The 12,864-nt window shown below is 37.3% G+C and overlaps 1 protein-coding gene across 1 annotated transcript in view; it reads right to left on the minus strand.

The window, feature by feature from the left end:
* LOC113987717 (receptor-type tyrosine-protein phosphatase N2-like) overlaps window positions 1-12,864 on the minus strand; it is a 338,497-nt gene that overhangs the window by 242,930 nt on the left and 82,703 nt on the right. Inside the window, exon 3 of the mRNA XM_027720726.2 lies at window positions 443-556. Coding sequence (XP_027576527.2) covers window positions 443-556 — 114 coding nt within the window. The remainder of the gene's footprint in view (window positions 1-442; window positions 557-12,864) is intronic.

Here is a 12,864-nt window from a genome sequence, read left to right on the forward strand (position 1 = left end):
ACAATTTGTAATTAAATCAGAGCAGTTCTGCTTATCTGAATTCATTTGAAAGTTAAATACTGTTTCCCTCTAACTGGAAGTTCTGTGTTTTCTGCCCATGCACCCTGAAACACGCTGTGGGGCAAAAGTGTACGTGACAAACTTCTTTTCTTTCCTGCTGATTTCTTTATACAATACCAGCATTCACAGACCCTAAAATTTTCTAGTATAATGTCAGTCACAGACATGTGCTACATAGGGAGGAAGTACCTCTCCTGGAATTGCTTCCCCAGGACTTTGTGGCAGATTCAGTGAGTCCAAAGGCTTTTTACTTTTATAAAGTCTGCACTGCAGGGCCTGAAATACATTGTGTTCAAAAACTTCTGGAGACATCACCTCAGAGGGAGCACAAAGAATTTTAACCCCCAGTGCATCTAACCCCACTCCAGAGTTTTTACTGTACCTCTGTGTGAGAGCTTCTCCAGGATGATCTTCAGATGCTGCAGAACAGGGGGTGAAATGTCATATTTATAGATGTCTATTGCTGGCACTCGCTGACATCTCCCAAATATTCCATCTGCAGGAGAGAGAAAAAGAAAAGGAAAAATACACATTTTGTTTTCTGAGAGGAAGAACAGTGTGATGAGATGCGCATTTCCAATGGATCCTAATTATATGCTGAAGGAACCTGTTAAAAGACACTTTAAAAAGCTATCAAAGGACTACTGAAGTCATGAGACAGGATATTTTCTATCAAAATAAATACTGGAAAGAATATTAGTTGTAGGAATATTCTATTGTACAAGTTATGCATACAGTTTATTTTATAAAGTATTTTCAGACTTTTGCTTCTCAACTCTCTAGATGTAAGAATCCTTTACTGACAATTCAGTGGGAAAAAAAAAACTTAATGTTCAATGCCTACTATGTTGCAGATGAAAAGTGCAGCATCCAGAAATATAAATATTAATTTGCAGAAACTATGAGGATTTGCTGAAACATTTTTAATGCAGGAGTTGTGTGTTAGGCATTGGTAAATGAGAACTGAATCCATAATGGCTAGTAAAGGCTCATTTCAAGAAGTACCCTCTAATGAATGCAATAAAAGAAAGCTGCTCACAGAACAATGAGATATTAATGTGGCCTAATTTATTTAGCTCCATTCCATTTGTCTGAAATGACAGACTCTTCTCATCAATGTCTTTTCAAATCACACCTTCTAATTAATTTAGCTTCTTATTAGTCTTTATTTAGAGAATTGTTCATTTTGAGGCAAGCTTCCTGTGTATGTGTGGGAGGAACAGGGAGTTCAAACATTCAAATTACCTTTCTCTCTTTCATACAAAAGCCTAATTCAGAGCCTAGGTGCTTCACATACAATCTGACCATCTGCAATTCTGGGTTTCTGAGAAAGAAAGTGGTTTCATTTATTGTTCAAAATAGTTCTCTTCTATATAGTGATCCAAAGGAAGCAATTTAAATGCAACAAGTTTAATTAGCAAAATATTCTACTGCAATCCTAGTTTTAACACAGTAATTACTTCTGCTCTGATATTACATCTACGCTCCAAAAGGAGAGCTACACCAGATTAGCAGAAAATAAGGGTAAGCATTAATTTGCAAGCGTCCATTACTTTCTGTGCTACTTCACAGAGCTAAAGGACTACAAATGGGAACTACTGGCCCAGCTGTTCACTAAACACAAATAATGGCATAAAAGAAAATAAACCAAACCAGGATGCAGAAAAAGGGCATTATTAGCCCTCACAGTTATACACAAATACCTCATTGAAATTAGCCAACTTTTTCTTTCTTTGCCTTTCCAATCCTCCTGTCACTTATAACTGCCAAATTAAGTTAATCCAAATTAAAAACCTACATCTGAGTCTAATTTTGCTATTGGAAACTAAGTTTAATTTGGAAACCACATAGGCAGATATGGTTGGGTTTCTGCCATATAATGTAAAAAGCAGCCTAACAGCAGATTAAAAAACCCTCTTTTTAAAAATCTGTTGCAGTTGGAAATAAGCAAAGTGTATAAATATCAGTCACTTGTAAATGGATGGATAACAGGAATAAATAAGGTTCTGACTCAGAAAGGAATAGAAGAACATTTCAGTGTTAGGAACAAGATTGTTCAAAATAAAACAGCTTGACATAGAGAGCTCCAGTTTGGAATACCACCATTACTGGCTTAGGAAAAAATCTATGTTTATATAAACAAGTAATATTACATAATTTTTTGAGATAATGTACCTTAAAAATAATTATAATCTTATTTTAGAGTCCAGAAAAGCATACACATGAAGTACAAATTAGAGTTTTTTGTATTAAGTATCATTTAAGGGTATCTCCATGGATGCAAAAGCTAATTCACTCACAAACTCTAAAAGAGACCAGACCCTTTTTCCTAAGCTTAGAGTTTTCAGAAACCTGTAGCCTACTTCCTTTGAATAGAACAAAACCTATTTGAATTCTAAAATTAACAATTAGCACATGAGTCTGAGCTGCATTATACAATCTATCCAAAAACACTGGGACTGCTTAGGGAGAAACTGCAAGTTACTTTGGCTTTTGTACTTGAAATATGGGCATAATGAGCTCTGAAGAGGCTGCAACCACAAATAGTGCTCGGCTCTGCTAAATGCAGCATGAGGAGAGTGGAGCAGAGCGATGCCCCCAAGGAGGGGTTGGCAAATACCAGCTCTTAAATACAGAGGATCTTTATACTGGGGATTACAGTTGAACCGGAGTCATGCAAATAGTACATTTCATAGTTCAGCTGCTTTTTCTAAAAAAGTAGGAATTTTCCTAGGTTTTTCTATTTGCTTGGGTTGGTTTTACGGTTGGGGTCATTTTGTTTGGTTTTGGTTTGTGTTTTTTTTTTTTTTAATTATTACATTATTAAGGTTTCTGAGGCAAGATTTAAGACTGAAAAAGTTAAATTGAGGTTGAGCATTCAATTTTCAGGGCACCTTTTAAATAAACTTTCTTGAAATTACACAGATTGCAGCAGGGACTGGGGAAAGGCAAGGAAGACCCATTTTACCAAGAAAAATTTGTAAAAGGTGCCCTTCTTTACCTTTCAAGAAATCTCTTTGGCATGACGTGGGCCAAAATTGGAAATGGTTATGGCCCACCATGAACCCCATTTTTACTTAAATTACAGCTCATGTTGCAGAACTGTCCATCTTAGTCTGCTCTGAGCTATCCCAATCTCAGTGTGATATTTACTGTGAGTCAATACGTGGTGCATCTTTCTGGACCAGCTGTGCCCACCTCGGGCAGGGTGTGATGTGGGGCTGTTGAAAATGGAAAAGCTCCCAGACTTTACGGTAAGTGTAACAGGGCAGAGGAAGTTCAAAGCATGAATGATGTTTTAATAATGCCATGCTCTGTCTGCCTATAGCTGTTGAGAGTGTGTTCATACTGAACCTTCATTAAAACTGTGTTCTGAGAAGGAATGTGCTGTGCAAAGGACATCTGCTCTTTACACACGCCCAGAACGAGGGAAGGTTGAGACAACCGATCAATACACACATATGGTTGCTGTTAAAGTGCTATCATTTGCTGTTAGCAAAAAGTAGTGCCTGAAATTTCCATAATAATGTCTTATAAGTTATACTTAGACCTGGAAACATCTGTGCTAACAGCATGCTAATGTTGACTTTTAGACAGCTTCTGCATTTGTTTCCAAAGAAGAGACTAAAACAGAAGAATAATATACCCATATACCCAAGGAGGCAGTGAGATACTTCTTTATCTGTTTGGCTGTTTTGGTTTAACATTTGAGAAGAAATGCAAGCATAAAATTGTACAAACTTTTATTTAAAATCTTGAATTTGGACAAATATTTATATATTACAAAGTTAGATGCTAAGATTAAAATACATAAATTTACTTAACTCAGGTGTCCAGTAAGACCTCAAATAGTAGCAGACAAACCTCTTTTATTAAAGACAACACCCTGGAGCATAGTAGATGTATTTACATTGAGTATTTATCAAATTCTAGTGAAAAAAATTACAACTGATAGATTAAACCATGAGCAAGTCAAAACACAAGTTCTGGAATTGTGATTATTGAGAAAGGTTTAGAAAAGAACAGAAAACGCCCACATTATTCATTATTAATGCTCATTCTTATTAATTAGTGCATATTTATGACCTCTATTACCTGCTGAGGAAGTACCACATTGCATTCATGACTGACATCTAGGTACAGAATTATGTAAAACCTATAGTTTGAAACAGTTTTGAAGAGTTGGTTGGGCCAGCATTTTTACTTGGTAAGGCAGACAGGCATCATGTGCTTAACAGGTAATAAAAAATCTTTAGAAGCTTGCATTGAATGACAACCTTCACCTTGAAGGCAACACTATTTGTGGGCAGCTGATTCATTAAATTCTTTTTAGGTAGTGTTTCCTTCAAAAAAAAAAAAAATCAGTGTATAATAAGCTGTCCTTAGCAAAAGAAACATATCCTATCTTGGAACCACTAAGTATGGCTAATCTGATGACTGAAACTAAGATGCATCCAAGACTTGGCACAGTTTTGAATAATACCAGCAAAAAAAGAATGAGTTCTTGTTGATCATATTTTGGTACTGAGCAAAGCTATGCAGACAGGTAAGGATGCTAGAGTTTGTCTGCATGGTGCTGAAAGCTTGATATATGTAAATTAAAAGATTGTGTTATGTAGTTATTAATTATTTAGATCTACATGCAGTGAAATTTTCACATGGCACTGACAAGTGACCTTTGCAAAGGAGCCTTCAAGCAGATGCTTTGAAGCACCTGGTTCTTCTGCTCCTCAAACTTTGTGCAGCAGCCAGAAAAGAGGCAGCTCTCCACACAGCAACAGTACCCACACATAGGGGCCAACCAACACTTCAGCTTCCTTCCCCTTACTGCCTCACAATTGTTAAAAAATTATAAAGTAGAGCTGTGCATAAAACTAAGTTTTGCCCCATGGTGCATCCATTGTGCTTTGCTCCTGAGTCATGATATAAAACAGAAAATCCACAGAGCCAATAGTGTGTCAAATGGTAACTTCTCCCACCTTTTCCTGCATCATTTGTGCTCTTGCAGTTAACCAGAGAACTTCCTCTAATGTTTCTGCAGAATTTTCAATGGGCATCATTCTTCAGCAACTTAACCTTCGGTAAGAAAAGAATTCTTTCTTCTCACTGAATATGGACATCACTTCACACTCCTTCCCCCAGCTAGTGGTTTAAGGTACTGTAAGATCCAAGAGTAGCCCAGGACTAATGAAAAGGTCAGTGCTTATAAGGCACAGTTAGAGCCTGAGTTGCCTACTGGAGAGATTAAATCCTTTTCCAATGGGAAGCATAATATTTGCATCTCAAAAGTCCATTGATGCTGGACTTCAAGGTCACAGACTCTAAATGTTTTAGGAAGTATGAAGGAGACAGTTACAGTATTTTACTCTTCTCTCCCTGCTATTTCTCATAGTATGGCATTTGTTTTCAAAATCTTTTTTCAAAAATTAAAAAAAAAAAGAATTAAATGTTACTGTTCCTTGGAGACATTAAGTCGTTTGCAAGGAAGCTTATTACAGAACATATAGTACACAAATCCACAATCAAGATTTACAAGTAAGTTGTTCAGCAAACAACACATTCTTAATATTCCAATTATTAAAAAAGATTTGTTCATAATTTATACTCTTACTTTTAAATTCTCTTTACAAGTAGGGTGGAGATCATACAGATAGAGCAACAGTGGCTTCTACAGCGTCACTTCTCATACAGTGCTTTGAAAGTGTGACTCCAACACTTCCAAACAGCAAATCCTCACAAGTCTCACTGCAGTGGTTTGGCAGAGAAGCTGCTGTTTGCAATCAGGGGGAGCTGCCCTGCAGCCCCGCAGCTCCCCGTGGAGTCCGCTCTTCTGAGGGGGCAATCCCCCCTGCTCAACTTTTAAAGCCTTTTTACCATTTTGTTTTGCTTATCTCGGTAGTCCTTGGTTATTTTCCTCGGTGGTCCCTTAGTTTTTTTTTCATTTCAGAGCAGTAATAGTGGCATCTAGTGGACAGGGATCAGTCCTGGAGCACACACTACTCACCTAAATTTATTGCTCTCATATCCATTTGACTCCATCTGGAATACAGAGCTATGCAGTTCCAGTCACCCTCAGTCCACTCTGTCCTTCCCTATCCTAGTGGCTAACAGGCATGTGGAAGCTTTTAAGGCAGCTATTTAAAATGAAGAAATATGATTTGAAAATAAAAGGCTGTGATATTTGTTTCTGGAAGTAAGGCATTATAAAGACCAGTAAGCAAAGTGCATATAGACTTTAACACAAGTATGTGGTGGTATTCTGCTTTTGCTAGTGTGTGAAGCACAAAACATTACACAGTAAAAGTAAATCTTCAACTGTAAGTAAAACACATAGCATATTTTTGTAGATATATTATGTAGATTTAATAGAAACACCATAAAAAGCAGAAAACAACAAAGTAAGATGTTCTAAATGTGACGTGTTTTTAATCCAACAAAAAAAATGTCATGCAGTGGATAATTCTTACTGTCCAGTAAATCCACTCTTCCTCACCTACTAAATAAACTGCTGCCTGGGAGGCAAAGGTAACTTTGTAAATTCTGCTGAAAGCCAGATCACCTAACAGTCCCATAAAAGAACTCTAACAAGATTTAATGCCTTTTCTCACCTCTCTGGACACAGACATTTAAGGAAAAAGGTGGATAGCTGGTCTACTTTCAAAAAATCCCCAAACCTAAAACCCCTGAATATTTCTGCTGATCGAAAGAATTGGATGGGATATTAGTGATTCTGAAAGTGCTCATATTAAAAGATAAAAGTAAACATTAACAGCAGCATTAGTTAGCTGTTGTGCAAATACTCTGATAGGGCTGGGATTTGCAAAGCTCAAAATCATCCTGAGGCACATCTGAGCATGAATAGTTCCTCTGGGCTTTACAGTCCCCTTGTCTCAAGGAATAATTCTGAGAGCAGGTTCTGGAGGACTCAGTCCATCAGCCAATAACAGATATAACCTTCAACGGAGGGGAAATATAAATTCAGAAACTATTTCTGTGCTAACCTGCTAATTTAAGTGGTGGATTGTACAGTCCCAAAGCATTATGCACACTTTCACTTGAGATATTTTTTTTTAAGTTACAACAGAAATATGTAAATTGTAGAGAAAGTGACTAAAAAATCCTCAGTATAGCAAAAAGGGGGAAGGAAAGGAATGTGGAAAAGTGAGCTACACTTTAACAAAGCAAGAGGAGAGCAGGCTTGCCATGAAAAGAAGTGCTGCCTGATTCCAAAAAGCCCCTAAGTTATTCAGCTAAGAGAATGAGAGGTCCAGATTTCAATGCCTATTTTCTGTGATTCAGAGCATAGAAATGCAGCTCAGCCTTAACAGGTCATACTTGGGCCTTGCAACCACCGAAATAATGGCCATGCCTTGGGAGGAGAGGGCAGGAGGGACTTTTAGGAAAGGAAAAAGTAGAGATGAAAAGAAAGCAAGTCTTAACATTTTGCTGCTAGAGTTAATGTTCAAGTTGAATAATGCTTCAATAACTTGGGACTTCTTAGGGAACCAAACCTGAACTTTCCACAGCCTGGGAAACTATGTAGCATGAAAGCCATGGTTTTGGCTCTGTGATTAGGATAATAAAGGATTAGAAAACAATGACTGAATCAATATCTTCCACATCCAGATGACCTCTACAATCTGTAAGCCACAGAAACCATCTACGTCTAGTTTTGATCACAGAGACCAATCCAGACAACCTTTGAGGAAAAAAACCCAAGACCTTCTAATTTCAATATTGAGAGTCCTTTTCTAAGCAAAACTACATATTCAATTTTAGTTGTGATGTGTCTAAGAAAAAAGAGCTTGTAATCAAAATCCTCTCAACATCAACTCCATTTTTTTGTCAATACTGGTAGTAAAGAGAAAAGGGAGTAAAGATTTCAACATATAAATCCTCCAACAAGAGGATAAATACTTTAAATTCAAGTATAAGTCAAGTATTAGTAGGCTTACAATAAAACTATCTCTTTTCCTTTAACATATTTAGCCACTGGACTGCAAGATTAGAATGTAGATTTACACCATACATTGCTATCTAACAATGAGGAAACTGAGCCATGTACCACCCCCTACCTAGAAAAAGCTATTTTTTTCCTAAAGGAAAGGCAGAATACTGCACCAGATTCTAATCATTACCAGAAAATTATGGATAAATGAGAGAAGTTCAGAGAAAAATAAAAGAAAGGAAGCACTGACATAAAGCCTTAAGCATTGAACTATCTGATTCTTTGTGGGGAAGACTAAAAGTTTAGGTAACCTGGTTGATTGATTATTTATGACATTATTGGGAGAAATGGAATGAAAAGACAACAATGAACAATCTAAATGAAAACAAGTTTCTAGCAGAGCTGCTCAGCTCTCTTCTGGAAGACTAATGGAGCTCCTATTGCTTGCACTGCTTAAAATTAAACCACAGCAAGAGGGAATGATGAAACATGAACAATTCCTTTTTTTACTCAATATGCATTTATGAACAGAGGTTACTGGAGGGACTAAGAATTTATTTATGGAATCAATGAGATGCAAATATACTAATGCTTATTTATGTACACTAATTTTCCAAGTGTCACTGAGATGTACTTCAGTCACTTCAAGGATCCCCATTACATTTTTGGCTGGTGCCAAGAACCACTTTGGTGCTGGCAATGTCTTCGCTCTGTGATCAGGCTGTAGCTGCTCTTGCATCTGTATTCTCAAGGCAAAAACAACTCTGCAAGGAAACATGTTCAGCAAAATGGATTTCTGCATTAATTTTCACTTTGTATTAAAAACAAAGTAGTGAAAGTGTTACCTTGTGCTAAGTGCCAAGAGTTTATATGCTAAGAGTTGGTTATCACGGGTTTACAGGAGACTGTGTTCTTGTGAAAACATGACTAATGACCATTCCATTCATATTCACCAGCTGCAGCATCTAATAGAGCAAACTTGGTTTATTTCTGTCTTTCACCAAACTTGAAACCTTCTAGATCTTGGTAGGACAATATTTATTGAGACAGCAGATTGCTTTTGTAATCTGAGTTACTGAATTTATTCCTAAATGGAACTGACTTCAGATGTGCATGGAATTCTAGTAATAAGGATTTCCATCTTGTTCCCTAGCTACAAAGTATTAAAGAAATTACATAAAATTGTTATGTCCACCTGAAAAACATCAGCAGAAAATTTAAATGCAATCTTTTAAGAAGGAGAGGGTAAATCTTTGTAAACTAGGATTACTCCAGAGTGCTGCACCCAGTGGCCCGATTAAAACTGTTTGGAGCTACCTCAGAAATCTCTGCACCTTGCTTAGGACTGAAATTTGCTACAGAAGCCACAGCACATGAAGCTGCCTCTGGCAACTTGCACATGGACGCTGGAACTGCCAAGAACCTCACCTCAAACTTTGACATCAGGATGCCAACAGTTTCTGCTGAGCAGTCTGGAGAGTGTGAAAAATCTGACAGTTTTCAAGCAAACTGTGCTTTAAAATAGCCAAATGCATAGGGCCACCTATGAGAAGCTGCAGCCAGAAGTTATTTCTATGACAAGAAATTAGAGGTCCAGACACAGCTTTCCCCCTGCCGTGTGACAGAGCCTGAGCACTGCCCACAGCCTTGCAACAGGGGAAGGGCAAAAGCACTTAAAGGTTTGGGGGTATATGAGCATAGAAGCAGTAAGTTGGAATAGGGAGATGACATCATTCAGTATGCAGTAAGGTCTGTGGGAATAGAGAGTTCTGGTGTCCAAATTTGAAGATGAATGATAAATTTTGGAAAGGGCATTGAGAAAAGAAAAAGAGATTATTTATGGGTTGGAAAAAGCCCTACGGTGAAAGTCTTCAGCACAGCAGATGATCTTTTGTCTCCCTAAGTAAGCCTGCAGACAGATGAAATGATAAGGGAACAGAGATTGGGAACAGGACTAGGAGCAGTTTCAGAAACATTTATTCTTCTCAGTTTTGTGTGTTAGAATTCATAACAACTTTTAAGACTTGCAATATCTCAAATTATGATAAGAATGGATCTGAAAAGCTAGACTATTTTTTGCTATTGCAATGGGTACAGAGATCTCTCGATATATGCAAAATGTGCAACCCAAATTGCTTCCTATTTTACTCACAGAATATATACAACTCACACTTAACATTTGTGCATATTTATAAGTTGCAATGGGCTTTTAAAAATACTGTATACAATTAAAAATCATTCTTCAACTGGAGTTTGGGGCCTGGGTTTAAGCTGCTCACACCCATAGGTTCTCCTGCAATTGGAGTGGTTAAGCACAGAATATATATACATATAGAATATATATATATGTGCTGTATACTCAGCACACATACATCTTAAAAGAAAACTGAACAAATAAGAATAATTTCGAACAAAATATTCATTCTACAAAAGGAGGAAATGACTATTCACCGAAGATCAAAGTAAAAAAACTTGAAAGCCTGGACTATAGGATCAACAAAATAATCCACTAAAATAATATTTCACTAATGAGCATCATACTGTATCTTTCTATATTTCTGTCATACTATACTGCTTATGAAGCGCCAGATTCTTGACCAGAACAAGAAAACCACATAGAAAATACTATCTCTGTTTGTTGTCTCTTCCTACACTCCAGTGGAATGCTCTTCCAGCAAAAACTATCACTTCTTTAGTATGTTTTGATAGAGTTAACAGAAAGGGTTGCAATCCGAAGTGAAGGAAAATGCCTCTACCCAAAATCTAGTACTCTGAAGCTTCTGCTGCTTTGACAATAACCACACACATTTAAATAGTACTGCTGAACTTATGACTCCCATTAGGTGGATAACTATTCACCAGATCTCTGCACACAGAGATCTTTTCTTAAACACGACCTCAGAGTTTCATTGTTTTGTCAGTGCTTTGCCATACCCCAGTTATTCAACAACCAGCCCAGGCTACACTCCTGTTCTGGTCACCAGAGGGGTTTGCAAAGAGCCAGCAGATCCAGGGTGGTGCTGTGGACATCACCAAAGACCTCCCCAGGGGCAAAAACAGGAATGAAACTGCAGACTCCCTAATGAAAGAAAAGGGAAGACAACGTTTTAAAAAAGCAAGAAGAAGCAGAAATGTGAATCATGAGGAAGAAAAAAGTCACCAGCTTCTCTCCCCAAACATATTTCAGCTCTAATTTTCCAGTCAATAAAATACTTCTGTCATGAAATGGAATTTGGGTATATTGCAACTAGAAAGATTTCCAAACCATGTCCAGATAGAAACAGATTTAGATGCATCCAGATTTGTTTAATCTACAATAACATTTTCTCTCAAAGGCATCAACCAAAATAGTCAATTTTTATATTTTAATTCAACTTCTGCATACCTAGCAGCTGCAGTAAGTTTACCAGGTATCTCATGTATTTCTTCAGTGTCACTGAGAACAGGAGCCAGAGACAACTGTTAAAAATATTTGCTCCTGTTTTCAGTGTCTATGAATAGAAAATGTAGCAACAGAACATCCCATTTCTCTCACATCTGGAGCATCACCCTTTCAAATAAAAATGTTCACCCCTGAGTCAAGAAATGTCAGTCCAGAAAACAACCTGCAAATTTTATTAAATTTAAGATCTTAACGTCAGCACCCGAAGTCTTTTGCACAAATTTCATTTGCCACAAAGTTCATATTCTGCCTAAACCACTGACGGCTGTCATATTTGGTGCAACTTGTTATGGGTGGGAAGATAAGCAGCGGGGCAGCAAAAAGAGGAGGTTTATCTCTGGCAGCTAATCTCCTCAATCAACAGCACTCAGCTCTGCTTAACAGCCGTTGCCAAGGAACGGGGACCAGCTTTTCTTATCGGCTTCATAATGTTTCATTGACTATTCAGACTAGAATAGAAAGCTGTGACACTCAGGGTTATAAGCAGCACAAAATGAAAATGGCATATTATGTGGTATGAAGAAGAGAAATCTCTTAGCCCTCACCTTATCTGGACAGTGACTGTTACTCAAAAAAAAGCCCCACCAAAAATCATCTATCATTTTCTGCTCTGCTTAGTTTAATATCACAAAACAAACAGAAAAATATATCTACATAAATAAGATTACTTTTTTAACATTGTTGGCAGGTCCTCAGCAATTCACTGACATTACTGATACCTCTTATACAGAAAGACAAGGGTTGTGTAGATTCCTATTACATTACTGAAAAGCAAGTGTTTGCTGCTTATTCTAAAGCTATTGCAGCCGCTTCAATGCTTTGAGGGATGTCTTTTCACAGGAGCAGGGATGTTCCTTGAACCTTGATAGCCATGACCAGAATAAGACAATCTATTCAAAGCCAACAACATTACATTTCTTTAACAGTATTACTGCTTTTTTCTCCTCTCTATCTCTGCACAGCTTCTGATTTCCAGGCTGAATATTGATACTCTTCATGTACTTGAACAAGAATAGCAAAGCCTTATTGCATCCCTTCTGATTACGAGTTTTTAGTATAATAATGTTTTCTGAATATCCAGTTACCAAAATTTAACTCTGGGGCCATCCAGAATCATGATGAATTGTAACTGTCACAGTATTTGCCTGTTGTAATCAGCATGTACAGAATTATATCATTTTCCACCACAGGAAAAAGTGGTAAATAAGTAAAAGAATATGCTTAGACACATTCACTGCATCAGAGTGAATCACCTAATGATATACTGCCAAAATTAAAAAATAAATTTGTTTGCCTTTGTTCCATCCTAAATAATGACAAACCATCCTCAAGTCTACATATTCCATCAGCTGTGAGCCCTCATATTTACACTTGTACAGAAAATGGAAGGAACAACCTGGAACAAATTTTACAG

Source organism: Pipra filicauda, unplaced genomic scaffold (assembly GCF_003945595.2).
Source record: "Pipra filicauda isolate LSUMZ 115617 unplaced genomic scaffold, ASM394559v2 scaffold94_size2452230_pilon, whole genome shotgun sequence".
Classification (NCBI taxonomy): Eukaryota; Metazoa; Chordata; class Aves; order Passeriformes; family Pipridae; genus Pipra; species Pipra filicauda.